This window comes from Simochromis diagramma, unplaced genomic scaffold (genome assembly GCF_900408965.1).
Source record: "Simochromis diagramma unplaced genomic scaffold, fSimDia1.1 OVJJ01000802.1, whole genome shotgun sequence".
NCBI classification, from domain to species: Eukaryota; Metazoa; Chordata; class Actinopteri; order Cichliformes; family Cichlidae; genus Simochromis; species Simochromis diagramma.
Window position 1 is genome coordinate 12225502 of NW_024387492.1, and position 25812 is coordinate 12251313.

A 25812-nucleotide genomic window follows, 5' to 3' on the forward strand; every position below is an offset into this window, starting at 1 on the left:
GTTTTAAGTTGTTCCAGATGTTATGTTAATGTTTATATTGATTCAAATCTTGTTTAACCTCTCCATGTAATAGCAGCTGTTCAATAGGTCCAATAAGCATATAGAGTTGTGAAGCAAAAACTTGTTGGAAGTGGACCTAAGCAATCAGTAGCGAGGATAATTTAATGTTCACAGGGAAGTTAAAGTAATGGCTCCAAGAAACGTCAGTATCTATCAAGGAGTAGATATGTAGGGCAACAAATACTATATTGGCAAATTCTGTTTTAACAGACCTTAAGGGGGCAATCTTGGAAATCTAATGTAGCTCAGTAACAATAAGATCCCTTCCAATCTAATCATGAAAAATAAAGCTGCACCCAGCAGATGATTAGTTTAGCTCAGCAAAGACACCAGAAAAAGCAGAACCCGCCTTAAATCAAGATAACAAGCCAAATCCACCTACAGTGCCAGCTCCTCCACACTAGTGTATGCTTAATGTTAAGAAACAACAAACAGAAACTCAAAGTGGTTACATTACAGTTGAACTTAACAGTCAACGCACGATATCGCCGGTGTCGGTGTTGTTCCTGTTCCTACAGCATCAAAGTGATGTTGGTCCAGGATCACAATTGCAACAGTCATATTAGCATTAGCCAAGAAGCTGGCTATTTGTCCTTGAACAGCGTTTTATATAAACAAGAGCTTTTGTTTCTCGTTTCCCCGCATTGCAAAGCTATGACATCACAACAACATGATTGGTCAGCTGCAATGTTGATCCTGGACCAACATTATGATGTTGCAGGTTGATGATGATGATGATGCAGGAACACCACCGACACAGGGATATCAGATTCATCTCAGTCAACATTCAGCAGCTTGTACACAGCTACAGCCATCTGATCCATGTGTGTTGCCAGTTTTCTGTTGCTGCTTTTCTGGCAAATGCAGTAACTCTTTTGGTATCGACCTGGACTGTTTGCCTGCATGCTACCTACACGGTCAATATTACATGCACTATAAGAGGACTAAAAGCAGATAGAAGGCTTGATGTTGTCCCCTGCAACATCAACATGGGGAAGAGATTACTGAACGTTACTGAAAATTACTCAACATTCTCACACATGTGAACTATAATTGAAAGGTATACAAAATAAAGTTGCGACAATTTGAACCAAGCTTAGCTGAACTGCATGATTTTGCAACAATTGACCCACATGCATCCCAGTTAAGTATTTTGAAGTGACACAGACTGACTGTTCTTAACACACCACCTGTGATGTGAGAAGTTGTTGTCCTGTTACTGCCTGCCTGTCTCACGCATCAACACGGTCTATAAATCATGAACAGATGTATGGAGATTCTAGCATTTGTTGTGTTAGGACTAATTTTGTGAAACAGGAAAGCAGAATCTGCGATCCCGATTATCTAAAGTGATGCGGTGATTTTTCCCCCCCACTTCCTGATTTATGAGTCTTTCTGATTCTCGGACGGTATTCCCTCAGGCTGCAGCAGTGCATTCTCGGTGCCAGAACAAGTTCAGGAATTTCTGCCTCATCCCAGCCAGAAATCTGACTTAAGCAGCAGATAGAGCTTATATAAGAGTAGGAATCCCTCAAAGTTGGCCAGAGAAGGAGCGTCCAGGAAAGCAAAGGAGTGTCTTCGCCATTCCAGCAGACAAAACAACTACAACAACAGCGACACAGAAATAACTCAAGCATTTACGTCAAGAACAACAACGTCAACAGCAACAGCCGCAGCTAATGATAGAGCTGGGTGGCACCAGGGGCTTGAGCAGAACTCTGGAAAAGTATTTATGATAGGAGGGATTTTCAGTATGTTTGGATTTTCATCAAGAAAAGGCAGATAAATGAAAAGAAGCAAGATTTGTTGAGCGATCTTTCACAGGAAAATTATACTTAAAAATGGGACAAAGTATAAAGCTCTGAAACAGAAGAGAGAGTAATGTGCAGGGCCACAGTGCGTGTGTGTTACATGTATATACACAGAGTTATTGTGCGTTAAGCTAGTATGAGAGCATGTGTGGCGGATATCAGGAGGAAGCGGTGTTTGGCCTCAGATTAAAATGCAGGACCTGGGGGTCCTGCCTCAGGAAAGGAGACCAGACAGGGGGATTTTTCTCACATTAGGGAAACACGTGACACAAGCCTAATAATATACACATATATACAAGCGATCCACATATACAAATTTAAATAGAAGTTAATGTATTATTGTTAAACTATCAAAAATGATCCTAGAGGTACTCTACTGCTAACAGATTTAAACAATATTTAAAGTCATGCTACACATGCCAGAGATTTTAACTGTAACTTTATTGGGTCAGTTCACTTTCTTCTGGGGGAAAGCAAAAATATAAGTCTAAATCTGTGCCCATCAGAAGCTGGGTGCTCCAGTTAGGGCACCTCAAATGAGGACAAACCACAAAGGAGAACACACGAGTATATGCTCAGATACACACGCACACCCACATACACCAAACACTGTGGCATGTCTGTGTTATTGCATCGCAATATAAAGTAACAATGTTTCACTTACAAGCTGTAAAATGTGATTTATGTTGTATTTAAAGCTGACTGTCAAACACTCACTGTGTCCACATCTTTTTAAGAACGCATTTCTAATCAAACTGCTGTGAAAATGATGACAAATCTATTATAATTGGATCTAGTGGCATTTGGAAGATAGGGGAGAATAATACAGCAAATTCAGGATCGCAGATTTAAAAAACACAAAAATAATGGTCAGCATCCCTCAAGCTGAAACAGAAACTAACTACAGCGGGCTGCCATGCAGTCTAATTAGACAAGTTGGCAAAACGTGCTATTAGAGTCATGCTAAATTGAAACTTTGGGATGTATAATTGCCGGCCAGACTGGGTTTGGAGGAGTAACGTCTGCAATTATGATTAAATAAAGACCTGGGCTTTTAAAAAGGAGGAAACGACACAAAACGTGGTGTTCTGTAATGTCTGAGAGCAGACACACTGAGGCATAGCCTTATTTACAGTAATTATCAAAGCAGTTCACGCAGCCAAAACCAGAGGCCAAACTCTATGCCTTGTCAGTTTACTGATCCACAAAGAGGCTATGATAACCTGTCACTCACCTCAGACAGACCATTTCTACGATTAGCCTTTCCTGAGCTGCTGGTATCCCAGTATCCTTTCACAGGTTAGATCCATTTAGAAAGTTTCACACCTTCTTAGAAACGCTGACACGAGGTAGGTAAGGCTTCGCGTCAAGGCGGCCCAGTCCGTGGTCCACACTTCTACAGTATGAGGTCAGTTCAGAGAGAAAGATAGACACCGAGTGTGAAGAGGGAGAGCGAGGGCGGGTGAGGAGGGGGGGGGGGACAGATGGAAGCAAAACGCAACGGAACTGACTGCCCACTGGGAGGGGAGGGAGTCGGGAGGGAGTGGGGGGGGAGACTGGGAGAGAAGAGCTCGTAGATCCAAGCAGCCCACTTCCTGACCAATTACTGCTGCAAGACTGGTCGCTCTCCCTCTTTCCAGCCGGGCCCTCGCTCTGCCCCCTCTCTCACTTTGCGGTGTGGAATCGCCGCAAGAACTGGAGAGCTGCCAGCGCTGCAGGCGACACATGTGACAGAAATTGGAAAAAAAGCGAGCGGTGCCGTCAGTGAAACTGTGACAACATGCCTAGAGACCGAACAGAAGCAATGGTGATGAGGTGACTGGGCAATGTGAAATAACAATCGGGAGTGTGGGTGGGCGACATGATCCGATGCTCAGGGAGAGAGGGAAGAAAAGAAAAGAGGGCAGCCCAAGGATGAGCTGCCTCATCTAACCCCAAAAAACACACCAACAAGTGGGTCACGTCGCATACAGCAGCACTCTGGAGCCTCGTGTTCTGCCCCCTTGTTGTTCTTTACTCCTTGGAGTTACTTTCAACGGTGCAGTTTACGGGATGCTCGAGGTCAAGGTCAGGGCACAAAAAAGGTAAAACTACTTAAAAAAGGTCAAGAAAATATATTTCATGGTTTAGAGCTTTAAGTGCAACCTGCTGCGAACAGGTCTGTATGAGCACACACAACAAATATCCAAGCCAGTGGTCATGGTGTGTGTGTAAGTCATTTGGTTATTGTTCTGCATCCTAACAGAGCAGGATGGAGGAAAGTCCCTTTTCTGGAAGCCAGTGACTGTTGTTCCTGCCTCCTGGTAGCGAGGCTTCCTGGGATTGATAAAGCAGCTCCAACCAGCACACACACTTTCTTACTTCCACATTTTTCTTTTTCACTGCTCTGAGATTTTCCAGGAAAAACAAAACTGCACGTGGTGCTACGGCAGTCGCATATGGTGGTAAACACTGACCTTTGATAAGAAACCAACTAAAACCACACAACTCTAATGACCTTAATCTTCTGAAAAATACATTTGAGTGAACACTGGAATGTGCAGAAACTACTAGCATACATCAAACAACCCAAGCAATTGTTTTAACTCTTATCTGTGACCTACTGTAGCAGTGACCACACAAACAGGACTGGTGTGAGTCACTTAACTGGTTGCCATTATTCCAACCAGGAAAACACACAGACACTGTGCTAAGCCCTTGGAACTGAACACCACACCTTGCACTTTAAAACCTGAAGAGACAATGACACGTTCGAACTTTTAAAGCTTTTAATTCTACTTCAAGGACTAGATGGCTGAAGTGTTGGGCAGCTTCTCAAACCCAGAAAAGTAGACTAAAATAACTGAAGTCAGCAGACTAATAATTAAAATCTGGGATTAATGGTCAAAACAGTGCTTAATAGTTAAAGTAATGCTTGCATATATGCATTTCGCTTTGATACTATTAAAAAAAAAAAACATTAATAACAGACCAAATATACTTGGAGTATCTTAGTTGTCTTCTATGCAAATGTATAATGTCTCATTTACAAGAGAGACCTGTTCCAGACAAACATTAAAATTACAACAATAAAAGAAACAATAAAAAAGCTAAATTTGTCTAACGCAATGCTAATATGCTAATAATGACAGACCAAAAAAGTAGGTCCAGTTAAACTATGTATCCTGTGTGAAGTCATGGGTGTTATTCAGCCGTGTGATTATTCAAAGGAAATAAGTCATATCCCACTCCCCAATATTGGGCGTGCCTGTCCACAAGCTGGGAACACTACATTAAATTTATGTTTCTTGTGGACAACGTTAAGAGGTCAATATATTTTGGTCTGGAGGAGCTAGTAAGAGATTATTAGGTGTTGACGAGAGGATATTCTGTGATGCAGGGATAACTGCAATAGCAGGAATGTCCCTCTCCTCCTTTCCCGCTACCATTTCCTGCTTATCTTAAGCTTCTTGTTTACAAATGAACAAATTAAACAGGATGTGATGTCATTATGCAGGTGATTCACACTCATGCAGCTTTTCCAGGGATTTCCTCAGGTCACGTAAGTGACAAGAAAGTACATGTTAATGAGATCATCATCTTTTTATTTTGTTTGTTTGGTGGCCTTCCTATTCTGATCTCACTCTGAGTATGTCTCAATGTTACTTTCGAGACAGACACGTCATTTCAGACACGTCATTTCTTCTGTATTATTATTCTGTATTCACAAAACCGTGAAAACTACTCATACTAAGAATGAAAGTAACCAATTTGTTAAGTCATCGCCGCTTTACATGGGCAGCTGTAAAATACACAAAGTTAGAATAAAGGTTTTTTTGCGGGATTTTCACTACGAGAAACTGATACTAGGCCCCCTGCTATAAATATGAATGGGACATCTTAGCAAGTACATGTGTTTGGGATTAAGATTAAAAGCTTTAAATTACAGTTCGAAACCGAGCAGAGGCCACAAGTCAGCCGCTGGGCTGCTCTCGTCAGAAGTACGAGCCAAAACACGACTGCTCGGACTAAGATAAAGGAGGGGTGAGGAAAGCTGTCTGCATCTGACTACAGCTGATGGTGAAATGCTGATGTGTGTGCAGGCGCCACAATCTGTGCGTCTGCCTGCATCTGTGCAGGCATGCGGGTTTGTGAAGGATAAAGAGCCATGAGTGTGTATTGGCTGGATCGCTTTGACCTGTGGAGGCTTTATTTTCCCTCATATTCATATTGGGCTAATACGCAGCCTTTCCCATGCCAGTGAAAACCCTGGAAGCCGAGCCCTCTCCGGCCCTCTTCTCTCTTAGGGAACCTAAGATGTCACTGCACACAAAAGGAGCCATGAAAGCCGTCCAACTCAAGCAGGGGCTATTATTTACAGTACCAAAAGAAAAATCGCTTCTCTGTCAAACGCTACCCCCACTCCGCCACAAGCGTCAGCCGTCTGTCTCCTTGTAATGCTTCCCTTTTTTTTTGCCCTTTTCCAGTCCCTTCATTTCTCTTTAAGTCTTCTGTCTTCCTCCTCTTTTCCTTCAATCAGCCCTCTCTCTCTTTATAGCCCTCTGTCTCATAACATAATAAAGTAAATTGTGGGTTTTGCAGCCAGTAAGCCCAAAATTAGGCGTAAGCCCCAAACTGAAGCTTTGCCAATCTTCACTGAGCCATTCAAAGCCAACAGAAAAATCCTTCCTGATCATATAAATCCCTCTAAGAGAAGAAACTCCACTTGGTGAAGTTTGCTTAAAAAAATAAATAAATAAGTAAAAGCTTTCCATAACAGCTTCACTTTTCTAAACTTCACAAATCATTTGAAACTAACAACAATTGCAGATTAGGCAAATTACAAATTTCAAAAGCAGCTGGGTCTTTTCATGCCACTGAATGCATTAAATTAGCCGTATCCCATCTAAACTAAACAAATGCTTCCTTTGAAGTGTGTAACAAATAAAAATGCTTTGATACTATTAAAAAAAAACATTAATAACAGACCAAATATACTTGGAGTATCTTAGTTTTCTTCTATGCAAATGTATAATGTCTCATTTACAAGAGAGACCTGTTCCAGACAGGTCTCTCTTGTCTGGAACAGGAGACAATACAAATACAAAAAATTTTCCCCTAGCAACAGGCATTTGCTGAATGTGTGACTTTAGATGGATCTCATCCCACAACGCTTGCTTCATCTTCATCCCCCACACACCCAAATGGGAAATCTCGTATAAAGCATAGGCAATACATCTGCAAGCCACTTTGCAACCCTCCTATGTCTGATTCAATCTCTTTCATCAATCGGTTGTCATAAATGTTTGCTCTGTTCTGCACCGAGGGAGCTGCTCCCCCACTTTCTGTTTTATCATGTAGGTAAATTTAAGAAAAAGAAAACCCTGAACAGAACATACAATACAAATTACCGCAGATTTAAACTACAGTCTTCAAATAATACTGGTAAACTGGCACTAGACCATCTTCACACCATCCCCATTTAACTTAAAGTTACACAGTACAGATGAGTAATACGCATTGAGTGTGAGTCCTGCTCATGCGTGGGAGAAGAAATCAGAGAGATATTCATTTCTGTTATTTGCATGACTGGTTTCTAATGTTGCTTAGCAGCATTATCCTCAAATCTGTTGTGGTATCGACTGGGCAGCCGACTCCTGTTTCAACTTGTTGATTGGAAGCTACTGTATGAAGAGTAAACTGTGGTCCAGTTATTGGCTCAGTGTTACTGCCGGTTGTGCTGACAGAAGAAAAAAAAAAGTGCTGAGGTCACGTGCTACTTAATAACAGCTAGAGAACAAGACTAGAAATATGTGACAGTCTGACCAAAGAACATTTTCAAAAGGATGTGGAACAAGAAAAGTTTCTGCCCTTGTGTTTACTGTAAGCACAGATGTTACTGACAGGTCCTAACTTGACACAGATGTGACGAGAGGGCCCCAAAAACATGGCAGCACCCAAAAATATCCTGACACAGCACTGAAGGAAAAAACAAAAATGAAGAAGCCAATGTCTCAACCTAACATTGTGCAAATAGTGAAGTGAATAACACTCATTATCCTTTCAGGTTTGGTAATTAAAGTTGCCATGGAGAAGTTTATTATTTGGGTTATCTGCAGAGAGTGCACACAGACTATCTGATAGAAATGACTGCACAACAGAAAGATGTTAGCAGTTTACCGTCTACAATATTCGTCTACATGTGCAATCACTCTACAATCTCTACGGAGTTAGATTAAGAAAATCTTATCACAAGCTCCAAAATCAGCAGCTATTCTCTATATGCTGACAGAATGCATGTTTGTGTTGCATTTAAAGTTATAAACTATCCAGTTCCCAACATATGGAAAGATAAGAGGGAAATTCAGGCACGAGCCAAAAGGCGTTAACCTGGAGATACTCCACTAGATTTTATTCTATTTTATCTCACATCGTCACTGTAATTCTACCTTTAATTATCTCCTACCCTCTTTCTCTTGTTATCTGCTGTGAGGCTCGCTGCAGTGTTTGCCACCTGTATAATGTTTCAGTGAAGTGTGCTGTTAATATAGGCCAGGACTTCAATGACAACACCCAGCCGCCCGAGCCCGGGCCAGACCCTAAACCTGCAATGCAAATGCGCACGCATGCACGCGCACACACTTCCCCATGGAGCTGTAACAGAACTCAGGATCTAGGACATGACAGAGAGGAGAGTGAGAGAGATAACATTAGATAGAAAACAGCTTAAAACTGAAACCATCAAAAGGAGATTTACTATTTACATAATCATTTATGCAAGATAAAACACTAATAGAGTCAATACAGTTAATCTTACTAATCGGTGACTCATCTTAAACAGCGCAAATTACAGTAGGTGTTTTGGAACCGTTTGTTTTTCTCTATTAACACAGGGAACAAAGATGATTATTCTTGTATCCTTTTGTTCACTTCATAGATTAAGGACTCAAGCCATAAAATAACAACAGTGCATCATAATAGGACGCAAGGTAATGTGTAACAATTCTGCTTCTAACCACTCCAAATTTCAGATATTATACCCAACTATTCTACTGTACTCTCGTTCTCCACTTTATTAAGTATGGTTGTTTAATGCAAATATCTAATCAGCTAATTATATGACAGCAACTTAATGGATTTGGCAGCTAGACATGGTCAAACCAGCCTGTTGAAGCTGAAATGGAGTATTAGAATGGGAGAGCAAGGTGATTTAAATGCCTCTGAACGTGCCATGTTTGTTGGCAGCAGGTGAATATTTCTAAAATACCACTCCTGTCAGTTAAGAACGAGAAACTGAGGCTGCAATGTGCACAGGCTCAGCACATAACCACTTGTAAAAAACAAAGGTATGCAGAAGAGCATCTCTGCATTCAAAACAAATCAAACCTTGAAGAAGATGAGTTACAGCAGCAGAAGACTACACTCAAGACCCCCCTGCACTACATCCTTCATGAGGGCGTGGGTGCTGGCTGTGATAATCCTGACCAAAAAGGACAAATGAATGAGAATGAAAACAAACTCTGCATGAATGTGCTTGTGATGTGAAATGAACCACAGAAAGGTGCAAGTCTGTCTGTGGCCCGGCTACAAGAGAGACGAAGGGAAAGCTAGATAGAAGAGGGAGTAGGCTTGTTTATTTTTAGCACCGGTCCCCATGTGCACTTATCACCAGGATGTGATTTAGAGACGAGTTTCTGAGCTTCACAGCTCATTATGAGCTGTCTGTAGGGGCTTATAAGGACCTGCAAAGTTTTTACACAGCACTGATGAGCCTTTTAGTACTTACTGTGTGTTCTCAGGTGAGAATCACTCAAAAGAAGAGAAAAACTCTCCAAAAACAGACACACCGGGCATGAAATCAAAGCCATACAAAATACTGATGTTCTGGGAATGTATATAAAAGTCCACCAAACGGCACCTGTGGAGCGCTCGACAGTGCAACTTCCTATCGTACATTTCAGTCACATCAAACAGGATCTCACAAACACACGGAGTCCACTCATGCAGACGTAAGAGGCTATTTATACACCACTTCCTTTTATTTACCCAGCTCATTGTTCAGACCACATCTGCTGAGGACCAAGGGCACAATGGCCAATCCATATATGTAGCTGACCGACCACACACACACACACACACACACACACACACACACACACACACATTTCAGAAATATTGACAGGCCTTGTTCAGGATCCAAATAAGAAAAAAAAAGCTGATGCCACCTGTTACACAGAATGACATTCTTGCACTAGCACTCTATACGCGTGCACAAAGCCGTACTCCCGGATACCAAACTCGAATTAATTCATACATGCCTGCATGCAAATCAGCACAGACTTGCTGTTCTGCTGACTTCCCCTGGCATAACTGGACATCGGGTTAAGTGCTGAAGATGTCATCTCGTGACACAATAGAGCCCCTCATTCTCCAGCAGCTGTGTTAGGCCCCACGTCTTTGTAGGGCCTAACACAGCTGCTCCTAAACAAAATAAACGAAATGCATGCGCAATAAACTCTGATTCCCCAAATACTATAATACCTCAGCCCTTTCAGCAAGTTACTTCCTATGAGCACAAGAACTGCTCAAAAAGGCCTCTCCAGTGTAAACAGCTTAGACCATTATCTTCCCAACCCTCCACCAGCAAGCCACAGGGCTACAGTGGTAGGACAGAGTAGGGGAACAGGAAACCGGTACGGCTTCATTTTCAAGCCACTAACCCACCATCCTCACCACAGAAACCCATAAATCAGATCCAGGTAGACAATAATATAAATTAAAGTAGTTAAAAATATGACTCATAAATTGACATCAGCCACATAAACACATGACCTATAATGTGATTTTCTAACCTGGCTTCCAAAATGTAGAAGAACACCAGTTGAAATCTAGTGATTTGCTAAATAAAATAAAATTATTCTGCATTTAAAAACAGAGTAAGACCTATGGGAAGAGACATCCAACTCGAGCTCAACAGTACCATCAAGTGCCAAAAAGAATCTGCCATAGCAAGAAACAAACATGCACGCATATACACCACAGGAAGGTGGTTAGAGGATAAACACACATCCTTAAGTTTTCATTTGGGGGCTGTACTTGTACTTTTTGGCTGGCACTGTTGGAATGAAAGCTGCTCCCGATTCCCCCTCCCTCTACATATTTTCTCCTCGGTACAGGAAACAGTCGTTTGTCAACACCACAAATAAATTGTTGTTTGTTTCCTGTCTTGGACGGGGGATTTCTTTTTCCTCCTTTTTTGGACCAGCTTTACAGATCTTGATCTGCTGTCTGTCTGTGTGTGCTGACATGTGATACATGTTTTTCCTAAGCCAAGCAAACCAGAAAAATATGGGACTGAGCCTTTTATTTACAGAGAAAGTAAAACATACAGAGTCAGCAACAAGGGTTGCAATTTAGGCTCAAGAAATGTTTTTCCTCACTCACATTAATCACAGGTTCATTTGACTCAGTTACAAAAAATAAATAGATAAAAAAAAAAAATGAGTGGACTACATTTTCACAACATGTGCAAAGTGTTGAAAAATGTCCAAAACTAACCACTTAAACTCATCATAAAGCTCATTTAGAAACCAAATGCCCAACTGGCTCCACTAATCCTTTGCTTATTTGGGCATCCACAATGCTCCACCCCAGTGCTCAGAGGGAGTCGGACCCCTGCCCCACTCCAGACGGGGGTTTCCCTGCCAAACGCTGCGCAACAATAAAACAAAGCCATCACACTGGGGCCGGAGGAGGAGGAGGGGGAGCAGGGTGGGCATGCAGGGATGCGGGGTGGGGTGGAGGGAGGGCGGAAAGTGAGAGGAACAGCTGCTGAGTGGGAGAGCTGGATGAGGGGGGAGCGTAGGAGAAAAAAAAAGAAAGCTGGAGGAAGGGAGGGGGGGCTTCTCTCTTTTCTATGTCAGTGAAATAAATTACTTTTATGTTTGCAGCCTGTTCAGGCTAAGCTATCGTTAGGAATAGACCCCCCTTGCTTCACTTCATGGGCCACCTCTGTTCTCTTTAAGCATTCGCAAATTTACAAAAGATGTAGCTCATAGCCACACTATTCTCTCTAGAATATTGGATTAGTGTGGAAAGTCCACAACTGCCATCTTGTCATGCACATACTCTTTTTTTTTTTTTTTTTGTACTTTACAGATAGTCCTATACCTCTGTGTGAGGAATTTTCCATATTACAGTCAGTGTGTCACTCTGTGGTTGAAGTTGCTGAGTGCTGAAAGATCAGCTAAATACAGGAATGGAGATGAAAACTAGGAACTGCTGTTAAGTCAAGAGCTAGAGACCAACTGTGTCTGTGTGACAAGCTTTTACTCGCCAGGATTGAACCTTTGCCCTTCTCTTATATCAAGGTTTAATATCTGGAGCTAATAATTAAACATACACTACAGTTATTTGCAATAACCATGGTGTTTTTCCCCCAAAATTGTTTTGCCCATCTTCATTCTTCTCTTGTAGGCCAGACAACTCAGCTCCGTGACGCTCATCTGTTTTTCCTACTGCCACCTAAAGTGACCAATCACAAGATTAAAACAACTGACAGATGAAAAACATTGATTCTGCTGTTGAATTCAGGTGTTTTTAGACCTGTTTTATATAAGTGTATAAACTCAAGCACCTAATCATGCAGAAATTAGAGACATTTATGAAAGAACACGTCTATTAAAAAGTAATCAATTAATTTGACTGTGAAAATGCAAAAGGATGCCACAACTGCAACAACTCAGTTTGTGAAATTACTTCTTGTCCAGATAGTCCACCATCAACTGTATCATTAGAGTAACATCAGCATAAAAACTGTGCGCCAGGAGCTTCGTTGCATGGGTTTCTATGTGCAATGTACTGGTACTTGGTACTTTTTGTCCAGTGTACCAGTTGTCATTTTTGACAACTAGTGGTGATCTGGAGGCAACGATGTGATAAGACTCATGAAACACTCACGCGTTGTTTGATACAATGCCCTGGGGGAAAAAATGCAAGTCAGAAAAGTACAGTCAGCTGGACAGATAGTAATTCTTGGTTTTTTTTGTTTCTGTTTTTTTTCCCCCAACATTCTTTTGTTACTTTCATTTGCCATTGTAGGCCAGACAAGTAAACAGCATGCTAAAACACCACGAAGCTCATCAAATTCAGCAGAAGCTGCACATTCACAAACCGAATTGTTTACAACTACACGTGACAATGTTGGCTTGAGGTACCCTGAACTCTCTTCCTGCACAATAAAGTGATCACTGACTACGTCAGGCCTGATTACGCTGTTAGAATGCAACAAGAGAAACCTTATATTCGGGTATTCATGTGGAAGACTGAGACACACCGCTAACTTAAACACCGCTCTCAAAAAATAATAAATGTCTTTAATCCTTTTCCAACACTACATGGAAAGAGTTGTGCTGCTCTCAGAATAGTTGTCTTTATGACAGCAGACACATGTTGATGTCAAAGGGCAATTCTTAGAAATGTTCTCATAAATTTACAGCATAATGCACTCTGATTGTTTTAGTACTTTATATATTCAGCAACACAACATAACCTCATTTTCAAAGTCCATTTGACAGCCTGCTGTTAGCTACTCGAATGTTTTGAAGACAAAACAATGAGGCACAAATATGTGAGTTGCACACTTTACACACCCTTCTGGATCACCTGGTTCGATCCATAGGTCACACACCTGATGTTCAAGTTAATACAGCCACTGGGAACATCCGAATATAACCATTCACTTCACTTAACCTCCCGTAAAAACACAAGTAAGCAAATGAAAACTTTCAGATTTGCAAGTGTAGCCCCAAAACAAAACGTATTTGGGACATTTTGGCCAAATAAAAGGAAGCTGGTTAGTCTATAATTTGGCCCATAAGCTTAAAAAAGGTTTGTTAGTTTCAATTTGCCAACTTCCTTTCCACAGCTTTCCATTTTTTTTCCTCAGCATTTTTTAACAGACGCGCTCTTTTTCTTTTGCTCTCCGCCTTAGTCAGCTGGCAGTACTTTTCACATGTACATTAAAATGAATACGTGCCAGAAATAGCGCAGGGTATTTTTGGGGTGCGACTGAAGACAACAAAATCAGCAGGGAAAGAAGCCAGGCCACACAGAAGGGGACATGAGGAGAAGGGAGGGAGGCACTCAGCCCAACAATGGCACACATTCATTTTCTGCTTTAGCTGGGTGTCATTCTGTAGTTGTTAAGTGCGACACACCACACAGAATAAAATTCTGATAGGATGTTAATATAAAAAAGTGCTAAAGTCTAAAGCTAATGTGCAAAAGGATCTATTCTCTAAACAACAGAAGGCTGACTAATTGCTTGGATTGACAGCACACCGACTACTCAAACTCTGCCTTTATTTTCTAGTAAAAATTTACACTAAGTAGACAATAAGTAGTCATGTTATTTGCCTAATCCTTTCTCTCACGTCCTTAAAATACCCAACACTGTGATAATAAGGCTATGTCTATAGACTCTGAGGTACCACATCTACTTATCACAGGGTTGGCGGTTGCTCTTCCAGCCCACACGACAGCGTTTGTGACGATCAAACAGGAATGAGTCAAATTACGTTTTTATTTAAATTCTGTCAATTTTATCATTTCAACTATTGATAATTAGTCTTTCTTGTTTGTTTTTTGAAATACAGACAAGCTTTCTTCTAAGATGGGAAGCAGAAAAATAAACGGGTAATCGTGAAAAACTTGATGAGAAATGCAACTAGTGCGGCACATGACACAACACAACCGAACATTCAAAATGTTTTATTCACTGAGCCAGTGAAATAGAAAGTATAATCTCCCAACAAAACCACCCTTGTCACTTGCATAGCTTTAACCTCAGTCATCAGACTTTAATCTCTCTTATTCATACCTGATGAAATCTCAGTTGTTTTTTTTAGTAAAACAGTGACAGACATAATGCCCAGGAAAATTAGGGGAATGCACAAATATTTTAAAAGGTGCCGTCACAATCACATTGATTAAGTGAGATATTGAATAAAGACCATTAATGTATTAAAAAAAAATCTCAAACACTTACAAACCATTTGAAATGTAAAATCGGGGTGACACGTTTTATTATAACACACCAAATCCTGGCAAAATCCTCGTACATGACCAGTTCAGAAAGTTGGCACACAGGTACACACACAGATACTGACCTTTGAATCATTCAAGCATAAAAAGGAACCCAACTCAAAGGGATGAACCAGTGTTATTGTGTTACACATAATAAACAACTTGGCAAAGATACCTTTATGAACTTTGCCGTGTGGAGTGTGCCACAAAAACAATTTGTTCCCATTTCTTTAGCCGAATCTACAAAAAATGATGCCATTCTTAAGGATGGGAAACATTTCTAATGGGTATTTAAATGTAACTAGAGGAATTCATTTTCTACCACAGCATTTATCTCTGCATAGTTTCCCAATAAGAGTTCCAAACTGATAAACTTAGCAAGAATATGCCCGCCTTCTTTTTAAATACAGATGAACATGATAAAGTTTGAAGAAAACGCCTCATGGGGGTTTGTTCTCAGGGTGGAGTGTGGGAGCTTGGCTTAATCCTGCACTAAGACTTCACCAGTTAGAAGCAAACAGCTACTCTAAATCTGCCTCACCCACTCAAAGGTTTGCTTTTACTGAACATCACCTCACATCCTACACTTATAATTTCAACTTGCAGGCCTTTCTTTCGTCACTCCGCTGAGCAGTATGGCATGGCCAAAACTGGATAAACTACACATGTGGCGAGACGATAAAAACATCAAAATACAAATATGTGTTAGGCAAATATGTATAAACACCTAGCTGTAGAATACACCTTGCATTTTAAAGATATCTTATGTAAATCATTATTGGTTGATTGGATGGGATTGCTGTGATTGCTGTGTTTTTAATGGATGAATAAACTGAACCTTGAACCACCAATGGGGTGAAGTAGGCACACACACTTGCACACACCACAAAGGACAAAGTGCCATAATTACCCACTTGATAAGCATGTATGTTTACATGCCCTTATTATAGTGAATTAGCTCTCTACTGCCACACACTGAGTGCAGACCAGGACACAGATGGGACTTGAGACGCACTTAGTAAGAAATGCAAACCAAAACAGTCAACCCCTGATAATGTATACACACCCTTAGCATGCAGTGATAGTGTCAATGTACAATAAGTGAGTATATGGATGGAGCTCCATTCCCATATATGGACTTCAATGGGGTTACTTTCTTACAGCCTGGAATTAGACTCCTGCATTTGGAGCAGCATTTCAGCAAGTATTTCAGTCTCACCCTGGCCCTGACCTCCAACCTTTTAGCCTTTGGTTTACACGGTACAATCAGCAGGGAGCAATGGGCTGGGACGTGCAAGTGCATAGGCGGATCCTTTGAAAGGCCGGCGCAGTGGACACAAGTGTACAGTTGCTGTCAGTAAATTCAAATAGTAATTCTTTCATATTTAAGATGTGGTGTAAGTGCATCCGATGAGTTGTTTGTACTGAATATTTTAAGTACTACTCAAGCTTCAGAAAGCTCAAAGGTCTTTGGAAACCGGTGCATGAAAGTGTGTGTAGCTTTACACATATAATAACTTCATATTTTGCTTCCAAGGAGCCAGATTTTATTGTATTTTTTTTTTAATTTTGGTCTTGAACAACAGTACTGCAAGACTTTTTCACTTTCAATTTCAGTCTAGCTGTATATAGAAGACATTTTTCATGTTTGTGTGAAGTCACTTAACACTGACCTATAGATCATTCAAGCATGAAAAAGGAACATAACCCAAGAAACAAACCAGTGATGTTTCTACATATAAGCAAAGCTGGCAAAAGTACAGACTTCCTTTACTTAAGTAGAAGTACAGATACCAGCGTGAAACTACACTCCAGTAAAAGTTGAAGTACCGAAGCAACTTTTGTACTCAAGTAAAAGTGAAAAAGTACAGGCTCAGAATTGTAATCAAAATAAGAAAGTAAAAAGTAGCTCCTTGAAATTCAGATTCAAGCTAACCTTTTTGACTGTGTGACTTTCCCTCCACACTTAAACAGTAATCAGGAGTCACAGTGGGATTTAGCAGGTGGGGAACCCAACAACAGATGTTTGACAAGCTGTCATTGCCGATGACCATTCCCTACACTGACACTATACTGTTTTTACACTACACAATATAAATTTGGAATTCAGTTAATTAAAATAAGCATATTCACCTTAAATGGAAATTCATCTCTGCTATGCTTGATATAACCTGTAACCTAAATCTAACCATGAGCATCACAGCCACTGTTCAGCAGTCCAATATATTGCTTTACTGTGTATTCACCACAGTACTGCAGACTAACCTGATTATCTCCTGTCTTATCTTTGTTTTCTTCCTCCATCTCTCAGTGAAGTCAGCTCTCAGTCAGGCAGAACCCTTTGAAGTACAGCAGCTGGAGTTCTAGGTAGCAGCACACTGTGTGACAAACTGCACACTGTATAAAAATGTAGGGAGTAAAAGTAAAAAGTTTTCAGACAAAAATACTCAAGTAAAGTACAGATACCTGAAAATTCTACTTAAGTACAGTAACAAAGCATTTGTATCTGTAAACTTTGTTACTAGCAATGTGTCAGAAAAACAATTTGTTTCTATTTCTTTCATCAAATCTAAAAATCTGCAAAACATGACACAGGCTCTTAGATGTGAGGCTGCATTTGAGCCAGTGGTGTCAGAGATCTTATGAAACTGATGACATTATAAACGCAGAAAAGTACCATGAAATGCAATCGGGAAAGCTGATTGGTCATTCTTCAGCATGACAAGGAACCCAAACCCAAAAAAGACGGTCAGACCAAATATCAACTTTCAAATTAATTAAATTTTGAAAACTTGCTTTCACTCACTATGAAACTGTGTTTGCTTATGTGCTGTATTTCCATGTATGTTTGCACATGTTTCAATAAATTGCTGCACACATAAATTACATATTGGGGTCATCGGCTATTTTACTATATGTCTACCTTCATTCATGGTAATCTTTCTCTTAACACTTCTTATTCAACTAGGTGGGTCTTAAAGTTGCTGTGAAGCCACACTTGAAGTATTTTCATACTTGCACCTCATGCCAAATACTAAAGTCAGTGGGCCAAACTTTCCCTCTCCCCGTTGCAAACCTTGTAATTAGGTGAAACATGTTTTTACAGCATATCTCTAAGTACTTTAAGTAGTGGTTAGTAGTATAGAAAAAGCTTGAGCAGACACACGCACTTAAATCACAGACTACAGGTATGTCTCCTGGAATGTCTTTGCCTGCTGAGCAAATACAGAAACCCATCTCTGTTATCAGATGCACAGAATGGTTTGTGACACACAGCGAATTTACACAAATAATCCCAGCCACGCTTCATTTAACATGTGAAGTAGATGCATGAAGTGTGCAAAGGGGGCATCATTTCTATATGTGCTCCTTAGACTGCTCAGGTAAAATGATGCAGTTTGTAATCCCAGTGTCTCTTTTCCTCTGTGTAACAAAGACGGACACACGCAGTCTCATAAACATCTAAACTAAAAGATCTAAACAATACTAAGCTATTTAGATGCCATACCAGTCTGTCTATATTGCCCAGTTCTGACAGTGAACACGACTGTTTTACTGTGTATACATCATTAATTTAATTCCTTTTTAATAGTTCAATATCCTTTAATTCAAAATTTAATGAAAAAAAACAAAAACAAATGATCTCCATTAATGAGATCAATTGCATGACCCAATTTTGGACAAGTTTTAGCTGTTGAACAAATGTCACACATGGTACTTATGGCCAAAAAGCTCTTTGGTCTTGTCTGTTCAAACGACATTCACCATCATCAATCAATCAATCAACTCAAAGTTTTGCATGTCTGGTATTTAGCACTCAGATAAGGAGGTTAGCCCAGTTTTATAGCTAGAGAAAGTCCTGACAGCGGACAGTATCCTTTTTAACTTCAAGAGAATCTTTCATCCTCAAATCTCAAGAGTACAGTGAACCATTTTCCTGCAGGTGTTTCCATGAAACCACCTGGTCGCTTTTTCCACTGTCAGCACCTACTACAAAAACACTTTATGCAAAGCTCTACACTATGAATAGAAAGATGGAAGTCTGGTGGTAAACAGACAATCCAGTAACCCAGACCAGAGGAATAATAATAATAATAAAAAAAAAAGTATCTTTTGGTTTTGAAAAGGAAGTTTAAAAGTTCTCTGTCTCGCAGTAACAACAGTCCAAAAATATCCCTGTTCAACACAAAGCAGGTCTCTGCATGTCCAACAGCTCTTGTCAGGGGTTGGACGTGGAGACACACACACACACCTTCCTATAAAATAGGAAGCACATGGTGATATCCATCAACCTTTTTGTGGACTGACATTCACGCACACAGACATACAGACAATCACAGGCATTTTGGAAATTATAACAGGAAGCTGCAGTCAGAGCAGCACAAGTTCATCCATCAAAGCAACGGGACGACATTTTTAAAAACACAAACATGCGCGGGGGCGATCAGAACTTGTCCAAATAAACCAAACATTCATGTGCGCCCTTCTCCTTACGCAGCTTTGCATGTGAAAGGACATGCTTTGCATTTCAGACAAGGCCAACACCACTGTTTGCATCTCCACTCACGGCAGGAAGAGTAAAAATGACAGGCATTTGTTCTCTGTTGTTGTTATTAAACACTTCACAGATGAGCACCTTTTGATGGAAAAGTGGTGGTAAAGCTTTTCATGTTTTTTTAGTAAAAGGTTGACAATACTGCCTATAATTTATGCTAAATTTAAAGATTTTAAGAGTGTGCACTTTGTATGTCTCTACAAAGAAGTTTAAATTAAAGCTGGATGTGCTGTTAGCAAAGCTCATTTCCTTTTCCTGTATGACAAGCAAGAAAGGTCATTCAGCTGTGCAGCTGAAGCCCACGTTGCCTGATTAAGACAAAGTCAGGTGATGATGGAAGCTGGAGGCCTTTTGTGGCAACAAGAATGTTCTATTTTTGCTTGTTTCACCAGTTTTCATCCGCTCACTGTTGTAGCAATCTTCATGCATACTATATACAGAAGCCATTGCTGCTTCGAGTTCGAGGGTAAAAATGATCTATAAACAACAGTGAAGAAAGTTATTGAAAGGTCAAACAGCTGACGGGTAAACTTTTTGCCTCATATTTTTCAACCTCTTCTCTTCACATCTTCCTTTGAATATCCTTTGTCAACTCCTTCACGCCTCAGCTCCTACATGTGACCTCCCAGCAGGGAAGGTCGCCAGCAGCAGGTGAAAGATCACAACCCCCAACACAAAGACTCGCTGCCCTCTTCCTCGGCTTCAGCAGAGACTGGAAAAACAGCAGCCTATCACATCTCTCAACACTGACAATTTACCAGGAACAATTACAAAATACCAACAACAGTAGCCTTAAGCAGGGAATGGAGATTCAACAAGTCCTAAAATGGAACTGCTGTGAAATTGCATCTATACTTGAGGTTGTTTAAAATGAAACAAAAGGAGTGGAGATGAAAACAACAGTGGACAAAATAGGTCATTTCCTGTTTGTGTTTTTAATCAGCTCTGCTTCTGTATCGGTCTCCCAGAATGCACAGCAGCAGCTCTTCTCATCAAGAATACATCACATATGTGCCAAGGCTCCTATGGAAGCACAACTGAGTCCTTTCCGCCTGGAGCGCGTTTGAACTCCACATGCTATCTGGATCTGCTTCAGGCAGAACAGAGATAAAAGTGTTGGATTACAGTGGACATCAGGAAGGTATGAATATCATCCTTAAACCCAGCCATGTGTACGCACACAGTCGCCACACATTCAATCTTTCCTATAAACCATCATGCATATTTCGAGCGCACATCACCTGGACCTTAGTTTAAATGTGGGGTGATTTATGATCAACTTTGTGAGAAAGAAACTGGATACAGCGTGGGACCGAAGGCATTCTCTGGAGCCATCTGTCTGAAGGTACTTTGGTAAAAACATCACTCAGAGAGAAAGCTACTTGACAGGTGCAGCTCATCCTAAACTCAAAGATAAGATGAGCTACATAAGCCTACATATTTTACAGTCTGATTAGCATTTTCATCCTTCGGTCTACGCTAACATAGATCCCTATGGCGGCGTAATACGTAATCTTAGGGCCACAGTGTTATTAGAAGACAAGCAGAAGACAGTAAATCAGCAGGACTAGATTACAGGATATGAGGTCCTGTCTTTCCTGGGTTTAACATTACACGGGGGGTGAAGGTGCTAAGGTCACTAAATCTCAGATTACATTCTCACGAGATTTAGAATAGCACAGCACCTGCCGTCCTCCTCTGACTGTGACGAAAGAAGGCAACACGGACGGCTTAACTGAATATTTCCACGTGACTCAATTTTGCTGTTATGATATTAATAAGGGATGTGCGTTTCTGTAAAATATTATATCTGTGATCAAAATATCAGTTTTGCTGATACCTGATTTTTTTTGTTTATCTTGCGCTCGTTTTCATTTGTGCCTGAGAAACAAACGAAACAAATGGATAAATCGGGGATCGACCCACCGACCTTCCACTTGGTATACAACCCGCTCTATCAGTCAAACATAGCAAGCTATGAACTTATTAGAAAAAACTGCAAGATTTGATAGCCACATTTTACAGTACAAAATTATTACAGGTAAATAAACTAACATCATAAATGACTGATTCTCTGCAACGACGATTTAGTGTTACTTGGGTAAACACAACTGCTTTTCAGAGATGTGCAGATACCTGCTGCTTTCTTTGTAGACAAATACTAACGGGTGGCTGGTCCATCCCCTTCCCTCCCCCTCATACTGGAGGTGAGGGTACAGAACAACACCAGGGAGACAAAGACCATTAAATCAAACGCGCAGGTGCCATCTTTAAGTCCTGTATCCATTTTTCAATAATGCATCCATGGGGGCAACGTGTTGCATCAGTAACATGTTGGTTTCCTGGCAGCTGGAACAAAACTAGCCACTTCCCTCATTTCCCTCAACCCGCACATAAGCAGCAGCGGTATCAAACCTTTCATCTAACCCTCAACAAGTGAGCAAACATCCCCAAAACCTAAACTATCCCTTTAATCCAGCATACAACAGCAGGAACAGTCGCAGTGATGACAACAGTGCCTTGTCAGTCAAAGCTGCAAAAGCTTAATATGTTATTTGTGGTGATGTTCTGCATTAATCATTATTTATAAAGATTAAAGTGATTCAGTGTGAAAGTCACCTGTGAGTGGCAAAAAGAGAGAAAAACACTGTGGTGAAATTTGACTTCCTTCAGCCATCTGCTGGCGTTTCATAAGAGCCTGGAGTGTGTCCAGAACTGTCAGCTCTTTCTTAGTACAGAGAGCATCAGTTTTTAGCAAAGCCGATTCTTTGTAAGGTGATTTTTTTAAAGATCAAAGACCCAAACATTGTTAAAAGCAGAACTTCACCAGTCACATAGCTTACCACTAGCTACATGTCATTACATAACCGGTGTTATTGATTCATAGTCATTCTCATGCAACCTGTTCCGCCAGCAGTCTCTTCCTTATCTCCTATCAGCGTTCATCTGCCAGTAATTATCTTCCAGTCCTGCGATCTGACCTGCAGGCTGTTCACACGCACAGTAACTCCTCTGCGCAGCACACCTGTTTCTGAAATCACTCCGCTGATAACAGCGCGGGATCCGTGTTTCAACTTCACCTTAGGGCAATTCGTTAGACTCACGGGAAGGGATTGGTGGGGGACCTGCTCGAAAAGTGCACCGAGGCAGTTTCCGCTCGCTGTTTTCTGTTGCGGGTGTCTTTGCAGAGGGCACATGAGCAAATCCTCGTCCTCCTGCAGCCACCGGAGACATGTCAACCTTGAATTGGAGCGCTGAAAACCCTCCTCGACACTTCATTAAATCGCAGCCACGCTGTCTCACCTGTTCACTTTGCCAGCGCCCTCGTTTACCTGGTCGTAAAATCTCAGTGACGTTACCTTTGCGTGGCGTCATTTTCCGGCTCACTTTATCAGCGTCGATACTCAACAGTTAAACTTTTTTGGACTTAATTAAAATAAATAATAAATAAAATGAGCTGTTTAGCTGTAAAGGTGAAGAAATATATTTATAATTTTAAAAAAAAATTATTTAAGATTTTTGTGAAATTTTTTTTCATTAGTTATGTATTTGTTTGTGTAATTTTGTCTTTCTTATTCATATAACTCTACATCAATGAACATGTTCATTGCTTACCAACGTGATCGGATAATGTTTAGATGTTTAAAGTCACAGCCCCCGTTTGACAGTTTCTGCTATGAAACAGAATTTACTGTTAGTAAGAAGGAAAACAGGCCATCTATGTAGGTTTCAACTTCCTAGAAGTCGCATCGTTCTACTTCAGGAGAGGTCTCGGGTTTGACTTCTTGGGAGACAATCGTTTTATTTTTTAATCTGCACGTCAAATATTATAGAGACCTACAGTTGCTCTATTTCATTAAAATGAAAATACTGTTGGCATTTTTCTGTAGTTGTACAGTCATTTGAAAAATAAAATTTTTTACACTCCTATCAAAAACTAGGCACTAAGATGCATGTGCAACCACCTTCAGCAACAATAATTTGAAGCAATAATTTTCTCTATGTATTTATCAGTCTCTGACATCGTTGTGCAGGGATTCTGATACAGTCTTTTTATGATGTTGCTTCAGTTCATTGAGGCTTTGTGGGCGTTTGTTTATGCACAGCTCACTTATAGGTTCCACCACAGCATTTCAATCAGGGTGAGGTCTGGATTTTGACTGTGTCATTGCAACACTTGGATTATTTTCTTTTTCAACCATTCTGCTGTAGATCTGCTGCTGTTTGGGATCATTGTTATGTTGCGTGATCCTTTTTTATCTAAGGTTTAGCATTCAGACAGATAGATTCAGACTTTAATCGAGACTCCTTTGGTTTACAGAGGAGTTTGTAGTTGAGTCAATAATTGCAAGATGCCCAAGTCCTGTGGTTGTAAAACAGGCCCAAACCATCACCCCTCCTCCACTGTGCTTGACAATGGATGTAAGGTGTTAATGGTGGCATGCTGCGCTTGGATTTCTCCAGTCACCGTGCTGTACATTATTTCTTCAGTCTTTCTCTAATTGTCCTTTTATTGGTCCTTTTAATGAAAAACATTAAGCAACCAGTAGTTTGACGACTTCAAAACACTTTATTTTAAATCTCTTATACATTATTTATAGTGACTGTCTTTGTATTTTGTACTGGGAAAACCAAAACTAACCTCTTATCTTCCCACTGTCTATTGTTGGGCATAAAACAGAATGCGGGATAGGACATATCTCTAACAGTTCATATATAGTCATACTGAAGAACCCATATTGTTAGAGCTCCACAGCCTTGTGGTTATTTCTCACATTCCTGCCTTTCCTTACTGCTTACCTTGCTGACAGACAGACGGTAGTTTTACATCTGTAGCTTTTATGTGACTCACTGAACAATATTCTTTTGTCTGTACAGTTTTGATAATTCTTTTTTCATTTTGATTTATAGGTGTCATGCTCTCTGGTGAGTATTATCTTTGTCACTGGGGAGGTCATGGCCTGAATGATTATTCCACAGAGGACAGGCTTAGCCACTGAGCTTTTCTCTGTGATATCAGCTTTCTCAGAATAAGATGACTTCATTGTCAACTGAAACTGCTGAAGTCCTGAGAGTGAGGAGGATTTTCCCTCAGGTAAAAGCTGACAAACAATGCCAAAGCTGTCTATTTACATTGCTGTCCTTCTAGTATGTCAGTGTCTAGTTTTCAGTGGAAGAAAATATAGCTTGTTAATTGCTGTTTTTCCCTGTACATGTAGAGACATGCCTGATCATTTTTAGCGTGGAAATCCCTTAGTCCGTGGAAACAGACATGCACCTAGCTATAGGGCAGATTGAGAACAATTCCTACTATGCTGATGGTGACAGATAAAATCTGTTCCTTTGGTTTCATTTTGAAAGTATACACGCACTGATGCTGCTCAGCTTTTGATTTGACAACATGATTTTATCATTTTCAGAGTGAACGCCACTTTTAAGCACCGAAATATTAAAACAGCATCTGATAAAAATGTGTTTAATCTCGTTTCACATTACAGGCTTCAAAGCGACTGATGTGTTATGTGACATTCTGTGACACGAGAAAATTATGTGCTGTTCAAAACAGAAATTTATCTCAGATGACTCTAGGACACTCAAAACGACTTCCTGACGACCTGATAAAGATTTCCTGCATTTAACATTGTTTATGCGTTTTAATTATGTGCATACATACAGATGTTGTTTTATTTTCGCTGTCCGGCCATCTATTTTTACCAGTTGTCTTTTAAACATTTTTTCTTTCACTATTTTACATCATTCCTCACGAAAATGTTTTTTAACATTGCAGCTGTAACCATTAAATCTTAAAAAGTTAAATTACAGAGAAAGGTTCTGGTAACGCATTGGCCTGAATACCATATAATTATAAAACAGAAAGATTTTGTTTATTCACAGAAAAATGTCATTTTTTCTCACTGTGGATCCATTTGAACAAACAAACAGAAACAGGAACTTTTCTGTCATTTAATTGTTTATTTATAACTTAATTACTTTGTTGCAGTATGAGTGGTGTTAGGGTGGGGTGTCTTTATCAGTAGGAAAAGCTGTAAAATGTAAATACAGTTAAAAGTCCTAATTGGAGTCTTCATCAGGCCAATTCTGGTCTTGTTGCCACTGATGAGCTGTCCTGTACTCACTGGTGATACTATGATGCTATCTGATATGAGGAGTTTGTCACAAGGCAGGATGCAGGGTACACCCTGGAGAGCTTTCTTGACAAAAGCCTGTTGCTTTTGTCAAGAATCTGGAGTACACAGAGAGAACCCACGCAGGCACAGAGTGAACAAACAAGCTCCATACACAAAGGCCTTGGCCAGTCAC

At 40.4% G+C, this 25812-nt stretch overlaps 1 protein-coding gene across 4 annotated transcripts in view; it reads right to left on the reverse strand.

Moving 5' to 3' along the window:
• LOC120724789 (pleckstrin homology domain-containing family G member 1) overlaps nt 1–22885 on the reverse strand; it is a 59684-nt gene extending 36799 nt beyond the window's left edge. The window contains exon 1 of one of the 4 annotated variants that reach the window (XM_040017201.1): nt 22596–22885. In XM_040017201.1, coding sequence (XP_039873135.1) covers nt 22596–22866 — 271 coding nt within the window. In that variant the 5' untranslated portion in view covers nt 22867–22885. Of the gene's footprint in view, nt 1–3105; nt 3326–17201; nt 17361–22393; nt 22566–22595 lie in introns of those variants that run through there. The other 3 variants (XM_040017204.1, XM_040017205.1, XM_040017203.1) reach the window with 3 other exon arrangements.
• Between the last annotated feature and the right edge of the window lie 2927 nt (nt 22886–25812).